This window comes from Limanda limanda, chromosome 8 (genome assembly GCF_963576545.1).
Source record: "Limanda limanda chromosome 8, fLimLim1.1, whole genome shotgun sequence".
Lineage (NCBI taxonomy): Eukaryota > Metazoa > Chordata > Actinopteri > Pleuronectiformes > Pleuronectidae > Limanda > Limanda limanda.
This window is the reverse complement of record NC_083643.1, coordinates 25,639,574-25,664,445: the sequence shown is the minus strand read 5'-3', so window position 1 is coordinate 25,664,445 and position 24,872 is coordinate 25,639,574. Positions and strand designations below refer to the sequence as shown.

Sequence of the window (24,872 nt, the reverse complement as noted above, 5' to 3'; positions counted from 1 at the left end):
TGTGGAAACATGTTAATGAGGAGCTTTTTTATATTCAGGGAAAACCTTGTTTTTCTCACCCTCCACCTGAAGACCCCATAAACAGTTTCACCACCAGAGGACATGAATATTTGATTACGTTCTTCTGCTTTGTTGAACAATGTGTAAAAATCCTCATTGTTTCCTCACCTTCCAACAACATTGTTCCCCTCTGCTGCAGATGTAATGCACTGAATGGATATGGAAGCCACATTTGCATTTGAGCATCACTTTGTCTTTTTTGTACCTTTTTTTGTTTTGGTGGGAGTATCAGCAGATGAAGGAGTGGGGTTGAGAGTGGCCAGGCATCTCTCTTTTCCTCACTTTGAATACAGTGATGATCTCTAATGGGGGGAAGTTGCCTCTGAACCAGAGATTGAGCAGCTGTTTTGTGTTCAGCAGCACATTTCTTTTTTGTCAACTCTCTGAAGAGCAGAAAAGGGGGGGGAATGACAGGGAGAAGCTTTCAGTTCGCCCCCACTGATGGCATTAGTTTGACTGGCTCAGATGTGGAGCCACATTGTAAAGAAATGCTGGTTGTTTTATTTGATCACTGTCCAATTTGATCTGATTTGACTTTAACTTGAACCGTTAAAACACAGTTCAGTGAGTGTTCACAATCAGCCGGAACACTGACTTCTGACTTGTTGCTCTAGCGGCTAGCCTCTTGGATGAGGGGCTCTGCTTGGGATTTGCCTGTGTTGAATCATTGGTCCTCACGGTGGACTTGACCCAGGACCTGATTTGGACCTTCTGTCTTGTTGTGGTTGGTTACTTTTGTAATCGGTCCAGCCACCGGCTCGCACCTACAGCCGTGGCTACACCTTAATCTTATGCGGCAACGGCAACAGTCCACAAAAGTTTTGTTTTCATCAACAAAACGCTCAAATTGTTATTCTATTTTGTAAGAGTCACATCTCACCCAATGACAACTCTCACCCGCTAGTTCTCGGTCAAAGTCAAACTCCTCCCATCTCTCTCTCTCTCTCTCTCTCTCTCTCTCTCTCTCTCTCTCTCTCTCTCTCACATTTCCACCTCTGTCTTCCTGCAAGAACAACAGCGAGACATGTGCAATGCTGCCAGCCTCTTGGCAAAGACCCAGAATTACAACTTCAGTCTTTTGGAGAAAAAAAAATGTGTTGCCTGTCACAGTTGCCCCATAAGATTATATTGTATCCACTGCTGCTGTGTCGCAGCTGCCTGCAAAGGAAATCTACTGGAGCGATTCCTAAAGTTTTGGTAAGTAGCATTCACTTACACACCCATATTTCGACTCACAGCCCAAAGGTTGAAGAGTACCAGAATTTCCCTTCAAGGCAAAATTTTAATGACTTTTAGGTCATGAACTGGGACTTAAATCAGAACTTTGCTTGAAAGGATTGAAACTCCACACTACCGTCAGAATAATAAACCCAACATGTCACTGTTGCTGGTTGACATTGGATAGACTTTCTTCTTATGTGCTGTTGCTTTATCTTTCTGCACGTTTTCTTGTAATTCAAATCCCTTGCTTAAGATAAAGATGGGCAGTAAATGTAAAGTACTTTCTTATAAAGCGTAGTCTTCAGTTCTTCCATGGACACAGGATGAATTCATGAATATCTGAGCAGCACGGAGACGTCTCTGTCCTGGTTTTATGTTCCTGTTTTTATGTTCTCCCAGTCGGAATCAGATGAAACATCATTATTAATCCTCTTCTGATGTATGTGACACAGACTGATGTAGGTGATAAACAACAGAGCCAAGAAAAAGACTATTAATGTAAATATATTCAGGCGTTGGAGACACCGTAGCGAGGCAGGTTTCCCTGAACTCATCCCATCACCACTAACCTCTGTAATTAGTTTGCTGTTTATCTAATTTCCGAATCTAATTGAAACAGAAGGATGCCTCAGAGAGAGAGACAGTAAAACAGAAACGCAGCCGCCCTGTCGAGAAGGAATAAAATTTTCCCTGCAAGTGATGTATAATTGAAATGCCAGCAGCTGTCATGAAGCTGTGTGTCACACACACTGCCTCAACTCCAGTGTTGAATTTATTTCCTCATCATCATCGGGAATCAAGGTTCGTTTGCAAACAGGAGGGCAAATGGAGTTGTGGCCAGTCGGCGCCCGGCCAAACCCTCCGCTCATTTCCCCTCCAAAACTATGTTTCACTCATGAAGTTTCCACTTGGGAAATTACTGATGCATTTGTCCCAGTAAAGAACATCTCCAGAGCGAGAGGCAGCTGTTAAATAAACACTGGGATTTTGTGCAAATCAAGCAGAAGGTTGACACGGTTTGTGCTTTTTGTGAAAAGAAAAGTCAGCAACAGTTTTGGTTCCAGAGTTAAAATAGCTCGACAGCCAAAGGCCAGATTAGAATAAAACCTGTAAGAAATATTCATGTTGATTATCATAATGCCATGACCTCTAGTCCAGCACCACCCTCAGGACAAAGTGATAGAGATGGAAAGATGGACCTGTTATTCATTACCTCCACCAAGGAGGTTGTGTTTTCACCACTGTCCCTCTGTTTTTGGATTTTGAACAGGATTATGCAGAAACCACTGGATGGATTACAATGAAACATGGAAGGATGTGGGGTGGGACAGAGAGGGACAATTTAAGTGCAAATGCGGATCGGGACGGATCCAGTAATATTGTTTTGTATCTTTCTTTACAAGTAATTCAGTGAATTAAACGGTGGTTTCCTAAGGAGACTGTTTGGCCTTGGTGGAGGTTTGAACACTCTAAATCCATATATTCCCTTCCCTCCGCTAATTGCCACGCCATGTTCACCAGCTAGGCTCTGAGTGTGTGCTGATAAGCAGGTAGTGTACAGTGGCCTTTTGGAGCTTATGTTTATCGAGAAAAACTGCCTGCTATGTAATGAGCTAAAACTCAATACAAAGCCCCATGAAGCAGAGGGAAGCATGTGAACTCAGGTGATATTGTCCATTAGTATGCTCTTAATTTGAAATTATTGATTATAATTGCTTTACAGAAATGATGAAAAACCTATTATTTTCTTCTTTTTTTACACCTGTTATCCAGCATCTTCAATAGTTTCTGGAAAATCAGACAACACTATGTTCCCTGTGAATTTAAAACGCTTAATTTTGGCACCATTGAATTTCCAGGATTTAATACATGTACTATTCTTTAAATATTTAAGTGCCTCTTATCATGTGAGGTGAGCAGCGATCCTCTGCACTGTGGCCGTACGTCTCCTCCCTGCCTCTGCTATTTGACATCCGCTGCTCTCCACTCGCCGTTCTAGTCTCATTCATTACCAACGATGAGTAATCAGTCTTTACTGCCGGAGCAAATGACTCCCCCCGGACAGATCCCCCGTCGCCCGCCTTCTATTGAAATGAAATTGGATTTCATTACTAAGCTCCTATTAATTCAGAGAAGTCTTGTCTGTTGATGGAGGGTCCACTCCAGCAGTTGGTTTCCTCGTCCGCTCTTTCTCCGTTCTGTGATTGCAGAGCACCACGACTCTAATAACAATCATTTTTGGAAGGACTTTTCAAAATAAAAGTTGATGATGCATTTCCCACTCTGTTATTCAACCACAACTAATGAAATGTTTGTCCTGTTGGCAAGGACATACTCCACGAGCTTTTGGTTGAAAAATAAAGGTAAACACACAGAGGCAGAGGGAGCTCCACTTAAACAGAAAGGAGTTTGTAAACACTCTGTGTTGTTTCTGCTTCACCCTCATGTTTTATGTTTTATATCAGTTTGCCATTAATTACTATGTGGTCTATTCCCCACAGACTGAATCTCTAGACGCACACTGTATGAAAGCTCAATGCATTCATGGAGAAAAACACTTTCAAATTTATCTTTGCATCAGTGATTAAAACTGGGGTTGGTAATCAATTCATGATAAATCACACATGTCCGATCACACAGTTTTTAGGGGGGGGTGTCAGTGCGAGAGACAAGGTGAATTATGAATTAATGCGCAGGTATGAAGAACAATTCATTGAAGAAAGGTATTGATCATGAGGTGGTGATCAGTGTTGATATCGTGGCATTCAAACCGATTGACGTTTAAAGTGTAGCAGGTCAGACACGTCAGCTGAGAGGGAGATGGAGAGATTTGATTTTCAAACCACTTATTTGCCCTAGAGAAAACTCAATAAAAATCTTGTACATAAAATAAATCCAATTAAACTATACTTGTATACCTACTTAAACTAAATAACGCGGAATATGACCGAAAACCAACGCATCATTCTCCACAGAACACAACTTTCATTTGAGGCTCCACATGTCCTTAAACACTGAAATTGGTTTTCAGTCTTGCTTTTGTCATACCAACAAAAGTTAAGGCCAATTTATGCCTCTCCGTTTTTTCTATTACGGATAGATAAGAACGCCCTATCCGTCGTGAAACGCCCTCTCCGAGTGCTTCGGACAGCTTTTCGTACACGTCTGATTTTTCTAACTATCCGTCTTCATGTTGGAGACCCGTCAGGTTGAAGGCAAACACTGGGTAGTAGTTAGTGCCGGGAGTCCCTGCTGACTGTGTGTGGAAGCTGGGGGGGAGCTAGCTCCGGGTAGCTTCTAGCTACATGTAGCCTCAAGCAGATTCAAGCTGTGGAATCAGCAACACAGTTCGGAAACAAGTCCGGGGAACCGCTGCGCTAAGAAACGATTACATCAGCATCTTGACCCGCTGGGTGTCACTTTATTTAGTTCTGTTAGTTGCCATGGTTCAGTGTGTGGGAGGCAGGCTAACATGTAAACAGAGACACGTGGACTTCTTCTTCCCAAATGGGGTAGGCTTCTCTGAGCTCGTCTTCCGTTGCGCCACCTATGGGTTTGGTGATGAATTTTTTCCGACGGACTGTGTCGGAGAAGTAAAAATCAAAAAGACTCTTTGCCCCCCGCTGAGACCTCTCCGAGAAACGGACACGTAGTAGTATATAAGAGCCTTTAACGTTTTTCGCTTGACCTAACAGAAAAACTTAACAGAGAAAAGTTGACATTTCATTTTCGATTCCTGTTGCACCTGTAACCCAGAATGAACATTTGTTGAGAAAAAAACTCACCAAACAAGACAAACATCTGAATCAAATCTTCAGCCCTCAACGGTGGTTTGTACAGTGCTTTCTACTCAGGCCTCTAAGCCTCAACTCAATCTTTTAGATTCTTCTGATTTAACACTTTTACCAATAAATATTGCATTGTCTTACCTACCATAGTGCTCAGTGTGTAATCAGCAACATTATTCACTTTCAACAAGAAACCAACATCACATTTGAAGACAGGAGCAATTTTGACACCAGGAAAAGAATCCTTTGCAGCAGGCTGAATCAGCCCATTACAATGAGCAGCAGTCAGTAACAGTTCATTCTTGAGGCTGATCACCCTGAATGACCTGGTCCTCGAACCTGAGGCCAGACCAGCCGCAGCGTCCAGGTGAGGACCACACACCTCAACCACACGGCCCAGTCCCGAAATTTTGGCGTCGCACAGTCCTGAAGCAGGGACGGCCCTGCTTCACTATGAAAACGGGTCCTGTAACCACGGGCTCTTTAAGAAGTCGGAACAGGGAGTCACATTTCTTCCACACTTTAAACAGTCCTTTATAGAAAGTGGGAAATAGTGCAGTTTAAAACCACGCAAATCTATCGAAAACAGCGAATTAGCTAAACCCAGCCCACCACACCGCTCCAGTAAGGCACTAGCTACAGGTCTCCAGACCAAATGTGCAGGTCCAGTCAGAAGTGTTGAATAAAATGAAGAATGAAAGCAGCCCCCCGCTCGTCAAGTGGACAAATGCCATGTCCCCCCTCCTCCTTGGGAGGGGGGGGGGGGGGGCATGGCATGTCAGTGCAGAAGGTCCCAGCCTGCACTCTGGACAGAAGGTTTACAAGAGGGTCTGAGCATGCCAGCCGGTGCCCCAACATGGAGGACACAATGTTATGAATAAAGATCCGGTCTTTAAAAGACATTTTTGGTAAAAATCCACCTGCACTGTTTAAAACGACCTTCACCTTTTTCTAAAAGATTGTTTCAGTTTTTAGAAGAGAGTGTCTCGCCTCCAAGATGAACTCCAAGATATGTAATCCCTCCCGCCTTCCACACCAACCTTTGTTGGAAACTTCCGTCTGTCACCAACTGCTAAGGCTTCCCTTTTTCTCCAGTTAACTTAAGCAGAGGAAAGTTTACCAAAGTTAATTACATTTTCATTAAGAACATTAATATCATGTTGAGTTTTGACAAGAGCAACTACCGCATCAGCACATGTAGACAATTTAAAACCATTTTCACAACCACGAAAACAGAAACCAGACGAGTGAATCCTTTGTTTGTGCAGAAAAGGCAATGAGAGAGAATAACATAGAGGGCAGCCCTGTCTGACTCCCCTCTGAACCTTAAACGGAGCACTCAAACCACAGTTAATCTTAAGTATACTCTCAATGTCATTGTACAAGACCTTGATCTTCTCTAGGGGATCAGAGCTAAACCCAAAAGCTTACAGCCTCGGCCACAAGTACTAGCTGTTCAACACACAGCTGAACCAGAGAGGTCCAAAATGTCCCACATCTAAGTTATGATGTCAGAATATGTTTGGTCTACATGACTTTTCATTTTATAGTCTGTACAGAGTATAGACACAGGGTGCCAGTCCGTAATATCCAGTTCTCATTTTTTGGAAGGAGGATGAGGACAGCTCTCCTGCAGCTCAGAGACAGAACTCCCTTAGAACATACAACAAACCTTCGCTGATAACAGGCCAGAAAGTCTTATGAAAATCTGCAGGGAGACTATCTATCCCAGGAGCCTTCCTACTGCGCCTCCAGCTCTGCATTGTGCTCCTCAGAGACCTGAGGAGGGCCTTCATAGAGAGCGCCACCTCTGGTTACTACTTAGACTCTGTCTTGTAAATTCCTGATGAAAACCAACAACACACTGACGAATCTCATTGTGGCCATTTGTACGTTCCACAACGAAGAATAAATGACTGGGAGCTTTTTCTGCAATGTTCTGAAAGCAAGATCGAAACCGGAGCACCATGAGCATAAATACCCAGCAGGTCAGACAGAGCTAATTCTTTGCTTTTGAGAACTTGAATGTGTTCTCGTTCTCCTGCAGAGTCTGCTAAACCCTGCCGCTCCACCAATTCTCTCCCCAGAGCTGTAATGGACCTGGCCATGTCCTTTGTGACATTGACAGTGTACTGAAGGCAAAGCAGTTTGATTTGAACTTTACCCACGTTCCACCACTGCTGTGAGGAAATGTTCTCAGATTTAGCCTTTGTGTGGTTATGCCCAAACCACCTGAATACATTTTTAAAAACCTCTATCCGACAAAAGAGTGGTTTTGAACTTTTACATTTTACATAAAAAAATCAAACACTGTACGAGGAAATGATTAGAAATACCAACCATGCTTATAGAACAAGTTTTATAAAAATATCTCCAAACATCACACAGTTCAAAGGTTTGTACGAGCTTAATGAGACAGCTCCCAGAAGCAGCGTGGAGTTCCTGATGGTTACTGTCTACCACAGGGTTTTCGGTGCAGTGAAACTCACCACCCAGAAACAGATACTCTTCACTGCTACAATTATGGAGCATTAACATTCATAAATACTATTTTTATTTTCTCAAATTCAGCATGTAATTATAACAACCGACCTGGAATGATTTCATCAACCGTGCAAGACAAATTTAAGAAATCTATAGAAAGGAGATGGTTACTGTTACTGCTCTTGTGAATACAAAAAAGGCTCCCCACTCCATTCCCTCTTCCAATCCGATTCATTATCAGAGGTACTAGGCGTTTCCTGGTGGAAAGTTAAATTAAGCTTCGAAGTCAGGATCAGATTAAAAAGAGAAGATCTCTTTACACCTTCTTGAGTAGCATTAATATTTAAAGAAACCTGTGACCATGTCAAATTAAACAAATTCAAGAAAAAAGAAAAACTAAATGCACTTAATCCCCAAACGGGACGGGTCATCATCGTACTCCACAACTGTCTCTGAAGCTCTCGAGTCTATCAAACAACAGAGTTTGGTGTTTGATCGAACGGATGGACTTTAAATCTCATTCCATCAGACTTTTATGTGTTTGATCATTTCATTGATCATTAACCTGGCACTGCTTTGTCTCTGTTCCAGGTTTGGAGAAAGTGGGCCGTGACTCCACCTACGAGCAGGAGGGGAAGGTGCAGTTTGTGATGGACGCCGTGTACGCCATGGCCCACGCTCTGCACAACATGCACCGCGAGCTCTGTGCCGGATCCCCCGGGCTGTGTCCGCGTATGGCCAACATCGATGGCAAAGAACTGCTGGCTCACATTTTCCCCGTTAACTTCAATGGTAAGAGCAGCAGTGGCCTCATCATTCACTTCATCACTCTCCATCATTTATTTTGTGTTTTACAGCTCATTAATATTAACTTCCTTTGCTTGCCAATGTTGCTCCCAGGTCTTCTACTTCATGTTTTCATTTAAAATGAGTTAAGGGAGCCAGAATTAATAAGAAAAATGCTGAACCAAAGTTACAGAGGTACAAATGTGAGGGTATTTTATTTTCTAAAGTCCAAAAAGTTTTTTGAAAATGACGTGAGGATGAAGTCCTTGAGATGGTCAAGGTGGTATTTAATCACAGAACATTATAGCTAGCAAAACAACAAAAAACAATTATCTTTTCACAGATAGAATTTAGGAGACTTAAAACACAGTATGTTTTGTCAGGTTTATTTAGAGGTTGGGTCTTTATGGAGCACAAGATATCTTAAGATGCTCTACCAAGTCCAAATGTCTGGCAGGTTAAAGGTTCTATCACATATTTCTCAGGAATATTGACTATTCAGGTTGAAAGAATCACCAAAGTAAATGTGATGCTGCTTTGTGGCCAACACATGAGACTGTGGCTGTTCTGTGTCGCTGCTGGTGTGAAAGTTTTTCTCCAAAATCTTAGAGGATGAATAAAGGACAAAAAATTGTAATAAAGTGCTTTATGTTTAATGACCCATAACCCCCCAATCACATATCAGCCAAACTGTCGAATCAGAGACAACTTGAAGCATTTTTGATGTTGTACAATTCTAAATGGAGCCGTTTGTTTGCCTGTGAGTTTGAACAAACCCGACCGGCACAGTCGCAACCTCGGCCTGTTTTCTGTCAGAGGACAAACAAGTTGACAGAGTCTCACTTTTCTGACAAAGGATTAAGCTCTGCTGGGTAAGTGTTCACACTCATCTGTTTGTTGGTTGCAGTGTTAATTTTGGCAGCTATTTTTGATTTAGTCTTAGTCTTAGTCTTTTGACGAAAATGCATATTAGTTTTAGTCACATTTAGTCATTTTTGTCCGTCTTAGTTTTAGTCTAGTTTTAGTCGACGAAAACAAATTACATTTTAGTCTAGTTTTAGTCGAGGAAAACAAATTACATTTTAGTCTAGTTTTAGTCACATTTAATAGCCACATTAAACTCCTTATCTTCCCTTCTCAGGTCCAGGGACCCCCTGTGTTGTGTCTACAACTGCATACTAGTCTAGCTTTCAGTACTTAGGTTGTCCATTAGATATCCCTCCTATAGGTCTATAGCAGGGGTCGCCAACCTTTACTATCAAAGAGCCATTTTGCCCCCTCTTCCCCCAAATAAAATTTTTCTGGAGCCGCAAAACATCTTTGATAACAAAGCTGATAAAATGTTATATAAAGTTATACTATACTAATCTGTAGATTATTGCATTTATGAAATTATAGAACAACAATAAAGAAAACTGTTGACATTTTATTTATTTTTACCTGTTACAACAAAGGGAAACACCAAATGCTTATGAAGAGGAGAAGAAAATACACAGGCAAGTGTAGGCCTACTTTGAAATAAATTAAACGCAGAACTATGTAGGGTTATTTGAGTCATCCCCATATTTGTGGGAAATGTATTTAATAAGAAGTACCCTATTTTGAAATAAATAAAAACATATAGCTGCAGCCTATATATTTTAGTTGGCGAAATGTGAAAACAAAAAGTTAAAGCAGATCAGACCGGAGGCGGACAGTGAAACTTCAGATCGGTAGAAACCAGCTGCAGCTTCTGCTCTGATCAAGAAGCTGCGGCGCTGATCTCAGAGCAGCTGAGACCAGAGGAACTCTGTGTTTTCACTGTTTCCATAGTTAAGAAGCAGCCGGTGAGTCAGTGACCGGCCTTCATGTGAACGAGCTCTTATCTCTGTCTCTCTGAGCGAGTGCGCGGGGCCAGGGGGCGGAGCCTCGGGACCGGTGCGCTGTCTGGCAGCACACAAACACACACGCACACACACACAGACACACACACTCGCCGCTCCGGGTACTTCATGACGGCCTGATACGATTATGTTTTTAAAAATTGTTGTGACTAAGTCAACCGCCAACATTTTCGTTTCGTCTCGTCTCGTTAACGAAAATTAAAATAGATTTCGTCATAGTTTTTATTTTCAAAGATCCATTTCGTTACGTCTTCGTCTCGTCTTAGTCATGGGAAAAGGGGCGTTAACGAATCTTTTTCGTTATCGTTATCGTCAACGAAATTAACACTGGTTGGTTGGTTTATTTATTTGTCAGCAGGATTATGTAAAACACACAGAGCTGATTTGCACCTGATTTTAAGAGAGGGGGCATGAGTCTGAGAAGTTTTTATAATTTTTATTGCTCTTCCTGAACATTGTACGATCACACATATTCCTGATTTTAAGATAAGAGTTTGTCTAATGTGCTGCTCTTCCTTCGTCCTTTATTTTTCTGTTAGGAAAGATAAATGATCCTTAACATGTCTGTCTGCCCTTGACTGAGGTTTGTGCCCTATTGCGTGCTATTCTAGTTGCTATTGAATATCCCCACATTTGTCCAAGCACTAAAAACAGGTCAACTGGACTTTGTGGAGTTGACCTGTTTTTAGCACGTGGATATAACATGATCTGGATGACTGACAATCTCCACATTTGCATGCACACCAGATTTCAACAATTCATTCAACCACATAACTAACAAGTGATTGGCTGACAGTGTGACGGTGCAGCATGAGGAGGAAACACAAAAAAGAATATGATCAAATACATTATTAGTCATCCTGACCTTTTATCAGTGTCTTATTTTATGACAATTCATTCACCCTCCCTTCATTCATCCCTCCTTCTCCTCTTCATCTTATTCTCTTCCTCGCCGTTATGGTCTGAGCTCCCCTCAATATGGCTGGTCCGTCGGCAGACAGAGTCATTTGCTAAACTCTCAATGTGGTGGCCTGGTTTAATTTCCTCTGATTTCCACATTCGTTATTCTCTGCTCAGTCAGAGCGGCTGCAGACTGATGATCCATCTGCTGTTACAGAAGTTTGATAATCAACACTTTACAGTCTCATCTCTTCGATATTTTATCTCACGCTGTGTGCTGAGATGTTACGTGATCACAAAGAAGCAGGTACGGAGGTAAGAAGCACTTCCTTGGTGCAAAAGAATAATATATAGTCCATTATGATTTCTTTGGTTTTCTTCTGCCCTGCTTGTGTCATGTCCTCGTGCTTTCAAACTGTCTCTCTCTGGTTGAGTCACGGCCATCCGTGGGTTTCACAGGAGCTTTAATGAAGCCCAATTTCCCTTGCACTTATAAGCGCCGGCATTTATCACCAAGGCCGGCATCTCTTCTCTTTCACTACCCAGCAAGGAAATATTCTCTATATTTTAAATTAAAAATTAAAAAAACACATTCTTCAGCTTCTCCGCTCCTGCTGAGGCTGAAGCTGAATGTGACTTCTCAAGGTGAACATGTTTGATGAGCTTCTCAGGAACCTATTAAATACACATCACAGAATATAAACCCGACAGCCCCATAGATCCACACATAAAATTAAACTGACTTTTTTGTTACAATGTGTCTCATTGCAAAACTGTTCTTGACTTTTATTACTTTAAACAGGAAAACTGTGTAAAACGATTCTAAAATTGTCAAATAGGTTAATTGTATTGGGGTTTTTTTCACTTTCAAACAAACAGTCACCGAGTACCATAGCTTATAAAATATTTGGTGGGCTCTATATGTTAGTACGTAATTCATATCATATATATATATAAAAAATACGTACATACATTTAGGGGTTTTCTCCGGGAGGATTTGATTTCCTTCAAAATTCGGAAATAAAAAAAAATTGACAAAAATCTGAATTTTCCGTAGTGGTGGAGAAATATTTTTTTTGGAGGCCAATGTCAAAATTAGGGACAGATTGCCAATAAAAAATTCTGACTCTGTGTTGTTTTTTTACATTTAATAAAATTACAACAATTAAATGAAAAAATCAAATGAGACACAAAAGTTGCTGAACTGAAACACTTCAACACAGAAATATCACATCGATATTTAACACGCATGATTTTGTCATATTGATTTACTTTAGAGAGAATTTGCACAGTGAGAAACCTCTATCCCACGATTATCAACCATCAGCTAGATATGAATGGATGTCTTGCGAGAAATAAATTTCAACATATCAATACGAAGTGATTTTTATTTCTGGAACCACAACGTTTCTCTCTATAGTTATAAAATATCAACATAATTACTGAGTGGCGCTGCACTTTGGTGTGAAAGTTCTTTCCACGAGGTGAGGGAGACTGAAGCAGGTGCAGTGAATCACATCTTTTTTTTTCAATTTAATTAACATAATTTATTTAATCAGGGATATTACCCTGAGAGCATTGCTCTCTTGAGAAGAAATGTCTTGTATCTTGTCTTGTATCTGGCGGCTGTCAGGTGCACACAGTGGGGTTCAAAAGTGAGCCCAAGTGCTCTCAGATTTTTGGACTCTATAACCTTTATCTTACTGTATAACCTTAATCTAACAGTAACGGGTTGCAGCTTCTGTGCAGTAGCACACGTGCATCAATCCTGGCTCAGCAGTGTGTAACTCATGTGTGGTTTGTGCCTGATTGAGCTTTTGAAGGCAGACACACACACACACACACACACACACACACACACACACACACTCATGTCATGCTGTATTTGGGGCTTTCCTGTGTGAATCTGTGAACAGCATGCTCAGTTGAACCTTCACATACATCAAACGTTGACATAAATCAAACTCGAGCTGCTCCTCTGTATTTTCCGCTTCACTTCACTGAGCACGGGGCAGCGGGGTTACCCATAATTCCATGTATGAAATGCAGCAAATCCAGGACGACAAAGCGGTGCTGTGTGGCGGTGGTGGCCGGGGGGCTAATCGCTAAGTCAGCCATGTGCTCCTTGCTCGCGTGCTTATTTTTAGAGGAGCGTTGGGAGGCTAATCGAGACACTTTTGCTAATGTTAGCGCTCGCTGTGCTAAAGCCATCTGCATGAGGCCTTCGTTGTAATGTCCCGTTTGAACGCGATCAGCGGAGCAGCGAGGGAGGGAGGCGGGAGAATGAGATGGGGGCAGGACATCAGGGATATTCCCCCCTGATTCCTTTGGACAGCACATGCTTACTAAGAGGCGATAAAAGCTTGTTTTTTTTTTATGGGGATGCAACATGGCTGACCCTGTGAAGCTGCAGGAGGAGAAACCCTTTGGAGCCAGACCAGTGGTGGAGGGAAGGATGGGGAGGGGGTAATGTAGCTTTCTGAAATGATGAATATGTGATGAGAACCCGCTGTTCAGAAGTTCAAATATGCACCTTTGTAATACCAAGCATAGGACACATCCAGAAGTTTGGCATTGTACTCTGCGAACCAGTAATCTGTAAACCAGTAAATCAATAGCTGGAATTATGTGTTTGGAACTATGTTGAACCATCAATGCTGAGGCCAGTGATTGTTGCCCTGACCACTCGGCCACCAGGGCACTCTTAACTAGCAGAGAGTAAGGTGAACGAGTTATGATCTGCATATTAACAGTTAGTCAGTGACTCCTTCACATTATAAACATCAGAACAGGCTAAACTCTGTCTGTCGTTCTTGATTGATTTGGTAAACACAAAACTGTGCATCACAGCCAAAAGACTTTAGAGCGGGACAGACGGACTGCTCAGTCTTCTGAGTGTCAGATGATAAAATCTGTGATCATGTGATCACATCTCATATATGCTTGGCCACTAGTCATTCTCTAAGTGCTATAAAACAGATTGAATCATCGCTTTATTATTGTGATATCTGAAAATTTTTACTTAAAAACGGGTCAATGACCAACTCCTGGGCCACATGGGGTCCACGTGCAGTGTGTGACAGCTGCATTACTGAACGTCTACATCTCACGCTTATCTGTTGTTCACACACTGCTGCAGAGTTGCTACGAGAGGTTTCTGATATGAGACCATTTTTTTTGCCTAAATGTCCTCTGATAGCCTCCTGTGAGGTGTGTTCATTGACCCCCTGGGAAACCATTGTATCTGCTACATCCACTAGCATCGCCACTTCCGGTAGAGGACATTTAGACTTACAACTTGGTGTAAATGACCTCGCTACAAGAGGAATATGAATGTCGGGGCTTGCGGGCACTTGGATGACACCGCACGAGCAGTACGGAGGCATGTTGTTTTTTATTTTGTATTCTTTATTTTTTATCATGACGTCGCCTGGGCTAAAGCACTGTTTACCCCTTAAACTCCGGTTTTGTGGACTCAAACACTTCCACCACTCCCCATTTCGGCACAGTGGTGAGTAGATAATTGAAGTGAATTTTAATTTTTCGGTGAATTATCCCTTTAAGGTGAATATACAGATTGGGGGGTCACATCAGAAAGGAGGCGGTGCACGAGCTCCACTGAAACCATCTGTGTGTTCCGTTTACCTCACAGGCCCCAGCACATGAGCTGAGAGGACAGTGACTCAACAAACACCAGAGTTTCACTGGATACATGGGGTTTTAAAGTAGGCTCCATGAGGAGCATACAAGATGAAAACAGTATTTCTCCCTGCCTCCGTAGCCTCTGTTTCTACTAAGCTTTCGTATAGAAACCAAAAGATCATGGTAAAACTAAGGGAGTGATCATTCTTTACAGATCCTCTCAGTATGTTAACAACATCTAAACAGCTGGAGAGTTGTGTGATGATTTAAACCGCTGTTAGTGGAGATCATGCTTCACTAAGTATGACAAAAATCCAGAGCATAAAGTGCATGGATGATATATCTGATCAAATGGAAGCAAATCTGTCCCATGAGTGCAGCGACTAACGTCAAAACCCTGAAATGTTATTAATCCTCTAAACTTTTAATTGCATCCAGTATGCACACGCACATCATTACTGAAGCTTTTGCTAAATCTATTGAGTGTATAAAGACAATTGGTGACTTCTGGTGACCCTTCAGCAACCATTCAATAAAAATGATCAGAAACACCACTCAATGGTTTTCTTACTGTGTAACTTTCTTACAAACAAGCTGTGTCTCAGTTTGCTGGCTGCATTCTTCTAGGGCTGTATTTAAAGACCGATTGCAAAACAGCGGTGCAAATGGGCTGTCCCGTATTGAATCAGACGGATGGATCCTTTCATCACAGATATACAAAGGCTCCAACAGGCGAATCCTTCCCAGTCCAACCTATCCAAGAAATTCATTGCACTTTGTTGACAAACAATTTTTCAAAGAGGTAATGGCATCTGCAAGTTATCAGATGCTTCAAGACAACTAAACAGATAATTGTATACAGTACGTGTTAAAAAACCAATGGGCATTAAAACGTTCTCGTTGTGTTCTACAAGTCTGTTGTGGCGAGCACCATCTTCTTTGCTGTGGTTTCCTGAGGTGAAGGCATCAAGTCAAAGGACGCCAACAGACTGAAAAAACTCATCAGGAAGGCAGAGTCTGTGGTTGGCTCTAAGCTTGCCACTCTGGAGGAGATGGTGGAGGACAGGATGCTGGCAAAACTGCTGGCAATCATGGACAATCCCTCTCACCCCCTCCACAAAATACTGGACAAGCTAAGGAGCAGCTTCAGCCACAGACTCATTCAACCCCGCTGCTCGAAGGAACGATACAGGAAATCGTTCCTCCCAACCGCAATAAGACTGTACAACACATCTTCCTCTGTCATGTGATATGTGTTAACATAAACCATATTGACATTATATATCATTTTATACAATAATATTGTCTTTTGCACACTCTGTCTACATATTCTTACACTCATAGTATATTATATTATCTATTGTATAGTCAAATACTTATATTTATACCTCTACTATATATCATATCATATTATATCATACTCTTTGTATATTCTTTGTATATATAAGTCTATATACACATATTTATACATGTGTACATGTTATTATTATTATTATTATATTTACTATTATTATTATTATATATACTGTTGCTGCCATTATTACTATATAATGCTACTATATTGGTATAATTACTATCATATATAAATATATGTATTATGTTATATTATATACTATATATACTGTACTATTTTTATATACTGTCTAACAATAACATTACCATCATATCATCAGTACTATTAACATCATCTTGCCACTGCACCTTATCTACCTATTTATCTTTTGTTCCTGTTTTTATTCTTTCTACCTCAATATTTTTTATTTTATTCTATTGTATTGTATTTTATTGTATTCAAATATACCGGCTGCTATGACGACTTAATTTCCCTTCGGGATGAATAAAGTAATCTATCTATCAACAAGGGCAGTATGAGCTGTTGACACCGATCACATAAATCCACTGCTGTGGTAAATGGATTTGTATTTATATAGCGCTTTTCTAGTGTGATGATGACCACTCAAAGCGCTTTACAGTACAGTTTCACATTCACCCATTCACATACACATTCATACAGTGCATCTACTTGCAGCACTTTGTTATTCTATGGGGGGCCATTCAGGGTTCAGCATCTTGCCCAAGGACACTTCGGCATGCAGATGGTTCAGACTGGGGATCTCACCGCCGACCTTCAGGTTGTGGTGCGTGGTGTGTGTGGGCCAGGTAGATCACATCGTCTGAAGAATGCAGATGTCACAGCTCAAGTTTAAGCACAACAGAATCCAAATGCACAACAAAGGTGGCAGGTGAAAGGTCAAAAGTCTTTACTTGAAAAAGTACAAGGATACAAACATCCCGGCTGGCAAACTTCAACAAAGGGCTCGACTTAAGGCAGAATCTGGGTTTAACAGGATGGGTTAAAAACAGGATCAATATAACATACAGCGCTGGAAAGCTTAGGCACATGGCACAAAGGAAATCAGAGTGAAAAAATGAAATAAACTAAGACACTCAAAACATGACAGCAGCCCCTGAATTGAAGCGAAAGTGTTGAAATGTGCAGGTGCAACAGTTGAGGAGAGTAATGCAGGTCCAGCGCCAAGGAAACACGATTTTATTGTAAAAATGTAATTCTATATATGTAAATGAGGATATATGATTTCCTCTACAGTGCATGTTCAGTTCAATGATACTCACTCTGTCTTAAAGCGCCGGGGTTTAATGATGGAATGTCTGAGTCTTATAGAATGAGAACCGCTTGGTTTTCTTGTGAACGGTGTCTTTGTAGCTCTTTCTGAAAAGCTGAACATTTATTTCAGGGTATCTATTACAAAAGCTTCTGCAAACCTGCCTCACTTACTGTAATCTAACATGAATAAAGACATTTTATTCGCAAATTCACATTTGTCAACTTTTCCTCCGCTCTTGAATGGAATAAAAGCTGTCACTAGGACCAACACTTTGAGGAAAGTATGCATGAAATCAAAAATGATGAAAGCTTAGAAGTTGAAATTGAGTGAAAAACTTCTCAACTCAACAAGGAAGGAATGTGACTAAATCTCTCTTGGAGTGTGAATGTGAACTGTGAGGCATGATCCCAGGGATGAATCGCTGAGCTCCCGGGCTGCAGCTCTAACTGTCCACTCCGTCCGCCAAGGTCCCTCTAAATATCGATACTGGAAACTGGTTCAATAAAACTCTGCGACCACCCAGTGCTGTGTTTCAGAGCAGCACGCGTCCTGTCAGGGCAGCGAGAAACCCGCTGCTGTCGGATCCATTCAGGTCAGAAGGTTCGACTAACGGAGGATCACATCTCCTCCTGCTCGGACTTTCTGACAAACTGCAGCTAAGAGGAGGCATAGTTTCAACAACCTGGAAGCAGAGTCTAGAAATTGTCGGAACATTTCAACACCCTGACTTAGTAATCATGGTTTAACTCTCAGGAGAAGGGCTTAGTGGAAACAAGTACGACAGTGTGAATAAAGAATAAAGTTTGCATCCTATTGGATAGATGTCTAAATATGCATTCCTCAATCACATTGTGTCCTTATGTCTAGCTACTGGTGAAATACGCAGAAGAGTTAAAGTTGGTGAGAGTTGAAGTTGTTGCCTCTCTGTCTGGAGCATCTGAGTTAGACATGAAAGTCCCTAAAAGTAGACACTATAATATACTGTACTGGTCCTGTATCAATAACCTGACCTTGGGTAATGCTGAGAGAGAGAAGGGAGTATCTGTGGAATTAGACAGGCACTATTCTCCTGTAAAGATATAATGTAATATACAATAATATATGGTGGCATATACAGTAATGTGTGAGGATGAGGAAAAATCCCTCAACCACATCCAGTTTCAACATTTTTGTGACTGAATACCTTGACCTCCTAGATGGTGCTCAACTTCGAAAATATTTGTGGTTAATTTGCAAGACTTTGTCATTCTGTGAGATGAAAACAACCCATTCAAACTGAACTGGAATTGACGAAACTGTCGGTCTGCAGTTATATAAAATGTGTTATTTAAGTCTCAATAAATAAATCATGTGAAGTAGTTTGGTCCATTTGAATAGCTCTTCACTCTGGACTCAACAGTAACATCTGCTTTTTGTTCTGCAGAGAAGATTGTTTGTTTGTGGGTCGCCTCATTGTGTTGAATGACAATGCTGCAGCGCGTGTCACTGCAGAGTGATCATGATTCCCACGTTTGGAAATAAAATGAAGCGAAGATGTTGAGTCCATAACAGCACAGATTCTCTGAAGTGAATCGAAGTGAAGTAAGCGATGCAGAGGACGGTGGGGGGTGTTTCCACATCCTGAGGCACACTGTGGTGATTCATCTCCACGCTGATGTGATTTGTGATGCTTGTATTCATGTTGACGAAGGAAATCAGGGCAGGATAGAATCAAACCGGCGCCCACTCACTTCATTATAAATCAGTTTTCTTTTTGTTTGTGTTGTTGTTCTGCTCTTTAGCTCCAATCTGCTGCTCTCCCTCTCGGCTTCAGCCGCTCCAAACTAATCCCCTTCAAGTTCAGGCCTGTTGTCCTCCTGCGTTAAAATTTCCCTGTGGCGAGAAATACAGCACCACTGTAAGATAATAATACTGCATGGTGAATACAGTTGGAGAAGATTAAAAAACAGAGATCCAGAGACTGAATGTTAAAACAAAGCATCAAGTTTAGCAGGATTAACTGAAGCTCTGAGTTTTCATTCAAGTTTTGACAAAATCGAACAAAACTCTGTCAGTCTAAGGAGAGACTTTGAGAGCAAAAGGTATTATATAAATAAGGGCTGCTGCTGCACACTAGAGGATAATCTGATAAGGCAATCGCTGTCGCATTACTGTGAGATCCAAAGTCTCTGGAATTGTCTTTGTGAAATTGTTTTCTACAACTGCAAGTGTGTGGTCTTGCGTTCTGACCAAGCTGTCTAGTATGTCTATTATTATACAAAAAAACGGGTTGAATCTGTCAGTTTTTAAAATCAGTTAAGGGTTGAAAAGAGTGTGCCAGGCCCAAAGGTATTTATTTTATTTGTTTATTTGCCTTTAAATCAGGATAGCTTTGGACAAGGTTACATGAAAGTACTGCCCAGACTTTCTCCCATTTCTTTTTTTTTTATTGCTATTTAAATAATGAGATTCCCATCAAGATACTACATATACTACACTACATAATATAACATGTTGACTTACAGTTGGAACTAATTTTAGCCCCAACAAAATCTCATCATCTTTTACAAAGAAGAAACTTAGAAAATAGGTGAATTGTGATGATATAAAAACTTCCACACCAAAAATATTGAAATCTTGAAGCAAACTTGCAGCAAAACACAGATTTTATCACCGGTCATTGCCTTAGCCTTTTTCAGAATGGCTGTGTTTTTGTTCTTGCCCCGCCTCCCAAAAGGCCGGTGCTCTGATTTCAATAACAGTGGTGTTGATTTGTTGCATGTTACATGTTAATCTGTGACTTTAACATGAACAAGGTGTTTCAGGCTCCTTCAGTGGGAGGGAAGGATCTGCAGCCCCACACTACTACAGCTGTTAGGCAAGGCCTTAATAGTAATACCAATAGAAAATATTTGACTAATGTGAGGTATATGGTTCAAAAGGTTGTAAATATACTTCCTGAGTACGATACCAAAACTCAATGTAGTGTATTACAATACTGAAAGTGAATACACACCAGATACATCATCTGCTTGCAGAGAAAACTCATTTGACACTGAAAACTTGATCCCAACCTGATTGTGTTCACTTCAACTCAGCTCTGTACTGATCCACATCACACCTCAAGGTTGTTGTCACAGCAACTAGGGGAACAGACAAATGTTTAAGTTTTCTGATGATTCTGTTATTGTCCGCCCACTTGAAGAGGCGAGAGGGACCATGGTTCAGTGGTGGAGGTCTTTGTGTCTTGGTGTGACTGAAGTCATTCTTCCATTTAACTGTGTCAACAAGTCTTAGCCCTGTGCCAACTCTTAAGATTATTGTTTAGACATCAGCCTGTAGTGGAGAGCTATGGTGGGAGCACATGGGTGTTTTTGATGACTGTATGTTAATGTTGCCTTTAAACAGGTCTTACAATTCCTTTTTTTTTTTTTACCTGAGGGCTAGTAGCTCTTATATCATTACTTGAAGGTAATAACCTCCTTTTTTGTATTGAGGTTTCATTGGATCTGTGGTGATACTGCTTGGTTTGGAAACTTTTGCAACTCTTATTAAATTAGCCAGTAAGAGCTCAGGGAGAATACAGACCAAGCATGTGGCAAATAATAACAGACAGTTCTTTCGGAGGATTTTTATTTGAAATAAGATATTATCCCTTACAAAGATGCAGGCATTACATACAGATAAATTATTACTCTAAAGGGTGTTGGATACACTATATTGCACTGTTCAAAAACAGTGTTTAATATAAACTGTAAACATTGCAGTATTATATTTGAGAGAGGGCGAAGGTCAGTGGTAGTGTTCAGTACACAAATGGCAGTGTGGTAGAAACAATTGTTAAGTCTTCAGTAGGGATGTAAGGGAAGTGCAGATGATTATGTTGAATAATTAATCCATGTCAATAGAGCAGCGGTGTATCCTGATTAACTGATGCTGCTGTTGTGTGTTACCCTCTACATTGAACTTATCTGTATTTAAAATATAGGCTAATCACAGATGCATCCACTCATGTCATTTTAATTTTATTTCAATCAGGAACTCTGAAATCACAGAATAAATTTGATGCAAACTTTCAGAACTAGACATTTTCGCAGTGAGATTTGATAACACTATTTAATTTTGAGAGTCAAACACTTAAATCCTTTAGATTACATGGGGCTGAAAAGTGTTTGTACCTGTCTGCAGTAAGTCGTGAATGAATCATTAAGTTTTCCTTTAAAAGAAGGAGCCACTCTGAGTTGCATGACCAGGAAGCCATCAAAATATACAATTCAGAGAGACAAGCCAAATGCAGTGTATCACACGTACAATGAAACATCTAGAAAAGGGCAGTTCTGACCAGTGGAGGAGAAGGAGACAAACAGTCTTGCATCATCAAACTACTGTAAAACACGAGCTTGGTCCTGATTTCACTCCCTCTCCCAGGTCCCAACAGTATGTGATCTCAGGGTCTGTTCTCTGCTTTGTGATTTCACAGGAAGTGCAGGAACTCCTGTCATCTTTAACAAGAATGGCGATGCCCCTGGGCGCTACGACATCTTCCAGTATCAGATCAACGACGGCTCGACAGCGGAGTACAAGGTCATCGGACACTGGACCAATCAGCTGCATCTATATGTGAGGACCACTGACCTCAAATTGTAACATCCTTTAGCTGAAAATAATTTGATTCTGTTTTTGTTCTGAAGCTGTAAGGCCCGATAATAAAGATGGCATACTGATAATTATCTTGGTTCATTAACCCATCATCCTCTTAAAGAATAAACCCAAAAGAGTGGGATGTGAAAAATTTGCAAGTTTAAAAGTTTACTGGGAGTTTGAAGGGAGAATAGAGTCGAAAACTTTCTACGTTCACATTCTGACTACTGACCTTGGCAGCAGCATTTGACAAGACTCTTTCAATCAACTACTTATCAAGCTTGGAAAGAAACTAGTTTGTGCTTGTGACAAAAGCATGTTTCATAATTCTCCATTAAGAATAAAAAAATATATTTCCACCATTTAATGTTTTTTATACAGAACTTCGATGGGAGTTCTTGTTTTCAACCTGGGCCCTATAAATCGGTCCACCTTTTCTGGCAGCTGAGACACGGCAGCAGTGGCATAATGTTATCTAGTGGGGCAACTGTGACAGGACACTGAAAGTAATTTTCTCACCGATAAAAGGCTCACATTGTTCTTCTTATACACCATTACCTATGTCTTGCTCATGTCTCGCTGAGACAATCTACTGGACCAATTCCAAATGTTTCATGAATACCATTGACACACCCACGTTTATAAACATAGGACCCAAGTTGAAAAACACACAAACTCCCCTTTAGAGGACAGATTTGGTTCCATTGTATAGATATTAAAATGCTGAATGTGGAGGAGAAGCCCAGAGTTACAATGAACTTCATCCATTCAACTCTACAATATAACTGTTGCTTTTCTCAAGACTAAAAAAACATCCTGTTGCATAACTGTCTTTATTTGGCTTTTTGTTGTTTTGCATGGGAGTTTATTGTTGTCTTTACCTTTCCTGTAAACTGCTGACCAGACAAACAAAAACTGTTTCAATCCTCCATGCTTTAAAGGGAGTTTGAAGGCAGTTTAAACGTAGGGTTAAGTTAAGGAGCTTGAAGCATCGGTACTGTCACTATGATTAACTGAGTTCTGATTTAGAACAATGGTAAAATAAGTATGTTTTTATTGAATCACTGAGATATTGTTGAACTGCTTGTTGTGTTTCTCATTTGAAGATGAATGTTAACCAGTCAGATTCCCCCTCTCTTTCCCTAGATGGAGGCCCTGCAGTGGACCACCGGCGAATCCTCTCTTCCCATCTCTGTGTGCAGTCAGCCCTGCCGGACTGGCGAGAGGAAGAAGGTGGTGAAGGGCGTCCCGTGCTGCTGGCACTGTGAGCGCTGTGAGGGATACCACTTCCAGGCCAGCGAGTTCACCTGCGAGCTTTGCCCCTACGAAAAGAGACCAGACCAGAATCGCACCGGCTGCCAGTCTATTCCCATCATCAAACTGGAGTGGCACTCCCCCTGGGCGCTTGTGCCCGTCTTCATCTCTGTGCTGGGGATCATTGCCACTACCTTCGCTATCGTCACCTTTGTCCGTTACAACGACACCCCCATCGTGCGTGCCTCCGGGCGGGAGATGAGCTATGTACTTCTGACAGGTATCTTCCTGTGCTACATCATCACCTTCCCCATGATCGCTGCGCCTGATGTCGCCGTCTGCTCGTTCCGGCGCATCTTCCTTGGCCTCGGCATGTGCTTCAGCAATGCTGCGCTGCTCACCAAGACAAACCGCATCCACCGCATCTTTGAGCAGGGCAAGACGGCAGTGACAGCACCACGCTTCATCTCACCTGCCTCCCAGCTTGTCATCACCTTCTCACTCATCTCAGTCCAGCTGCTGGGCGTCCTGTTGTGGTTCGCTATCGACCCACCGCACACTTTTGTGGATTATGGAGAGCAGCGGACTCAGGATCCTGAGAACGCACGTGGCGTGCTCAAGTGTGACATATCTGACCTGTCGCTCATCTGCTCTCTGGGATACAGCATCCTCTTGATGGTCACGTGCACCGTATACGCCATCAAGACACGTGGCGTGCCAGAGACCTTCAACGAGGCCAAACCCATTGGATTTACTATGTACACAACCTGCATCATCTGGCTCGCATTCATCCCCATCTTCTTTGGCACAGCACAGTCAGAAGAGCGGGTGAGTGCGCCTCCCTGATAAATAATGTAATGTTTTATTTGTTGTTGAGCCCTCAAGCAGAGTTTATATATGGAAACACGCACTGTAGGCGGCTGTGGCTGAGGGGTAGAGTGGTCGTCCTCCAACCTGAAGGTAGGCGGTTCGATCCCCAGTCTGAACCATCTGCATGCCGAAGTGTCCTTGGGCAAGATGCTGAACCCTCAATAGCCCCCCATAGAATAACAAAGTGCTGCAAGTAGATGCACTGTATGAATGTGTGTGTGAATGGGTGAATGTGAAAGTGTACTGTAAAGCGCTTTGAGTGGTCTTCATCAGACTAGAAAAGCGCTATATAAATACAAATCCATTTACCATTTACCATCATTTATTCATACCAATAATGTATGTTTATGTCTAACAAACATCACTTGATTACATTTGTCACATGGCAGTTCCATTGTTTACAAATGCATATTTAACTAAATTCATAGTTGTTTTTTGATGGGTTCTTGGTTTCTGACAGAAGTAAAAATGAACTGCTTCTCATATAGAGCCAAAGTTATAAAGCGGACATCGTGTTCTGTGTAGCAGGGCAGATCTCCACCCCAAGAAAGGTACCTTTGGTAAGGAAAATAAGTTGCTAACTCCAGAAAATTATACTAGGCTGGCATCAAGGATTTATAACTTGCTGGAAATCTAGTCAGAGTTGGCGACAACTCGACCCAACTCCAGCCAATCAGAGGACAGGACAGGGTGAAGGTGGTGAAGGTACATTTCCTGGTGGGGTTCCCCCTGACTAT

General features: G+C 41.5%; 1 protein-coding gene across 1 annotated transcript in view; it reads left to right on the top strand.

Annotated features, from left to right (window-relative positions):
• grm8b (glutamate receptor, metabotropic 8b) overlaps nucleotides 1-24,872 on the top strand; it is a 132,548-nt gene that overhangs the window by 87,025 nt on the left and 20,651 nt on the right. Inside the window, exons 6-8 of the mRNA XM_061076988.1 lie at nucleotides 8,145-8,345; nucleotides 21,851-21,990; nucleotides 23,158-24,093. Coding sequence (XP_060932971.1) covers nucleotides 8,145-8,345; nucleotides 21,851-21,990; nucleotides 23,158-24,093 — 1,277 coding nt within the window. The remainder of the gene's footprint in view (nucleotides 1-8,144; nucleotides 8,346-21,850; nucleotides 21,991-23,157; nucleotides 24,094-24,872) is intronic.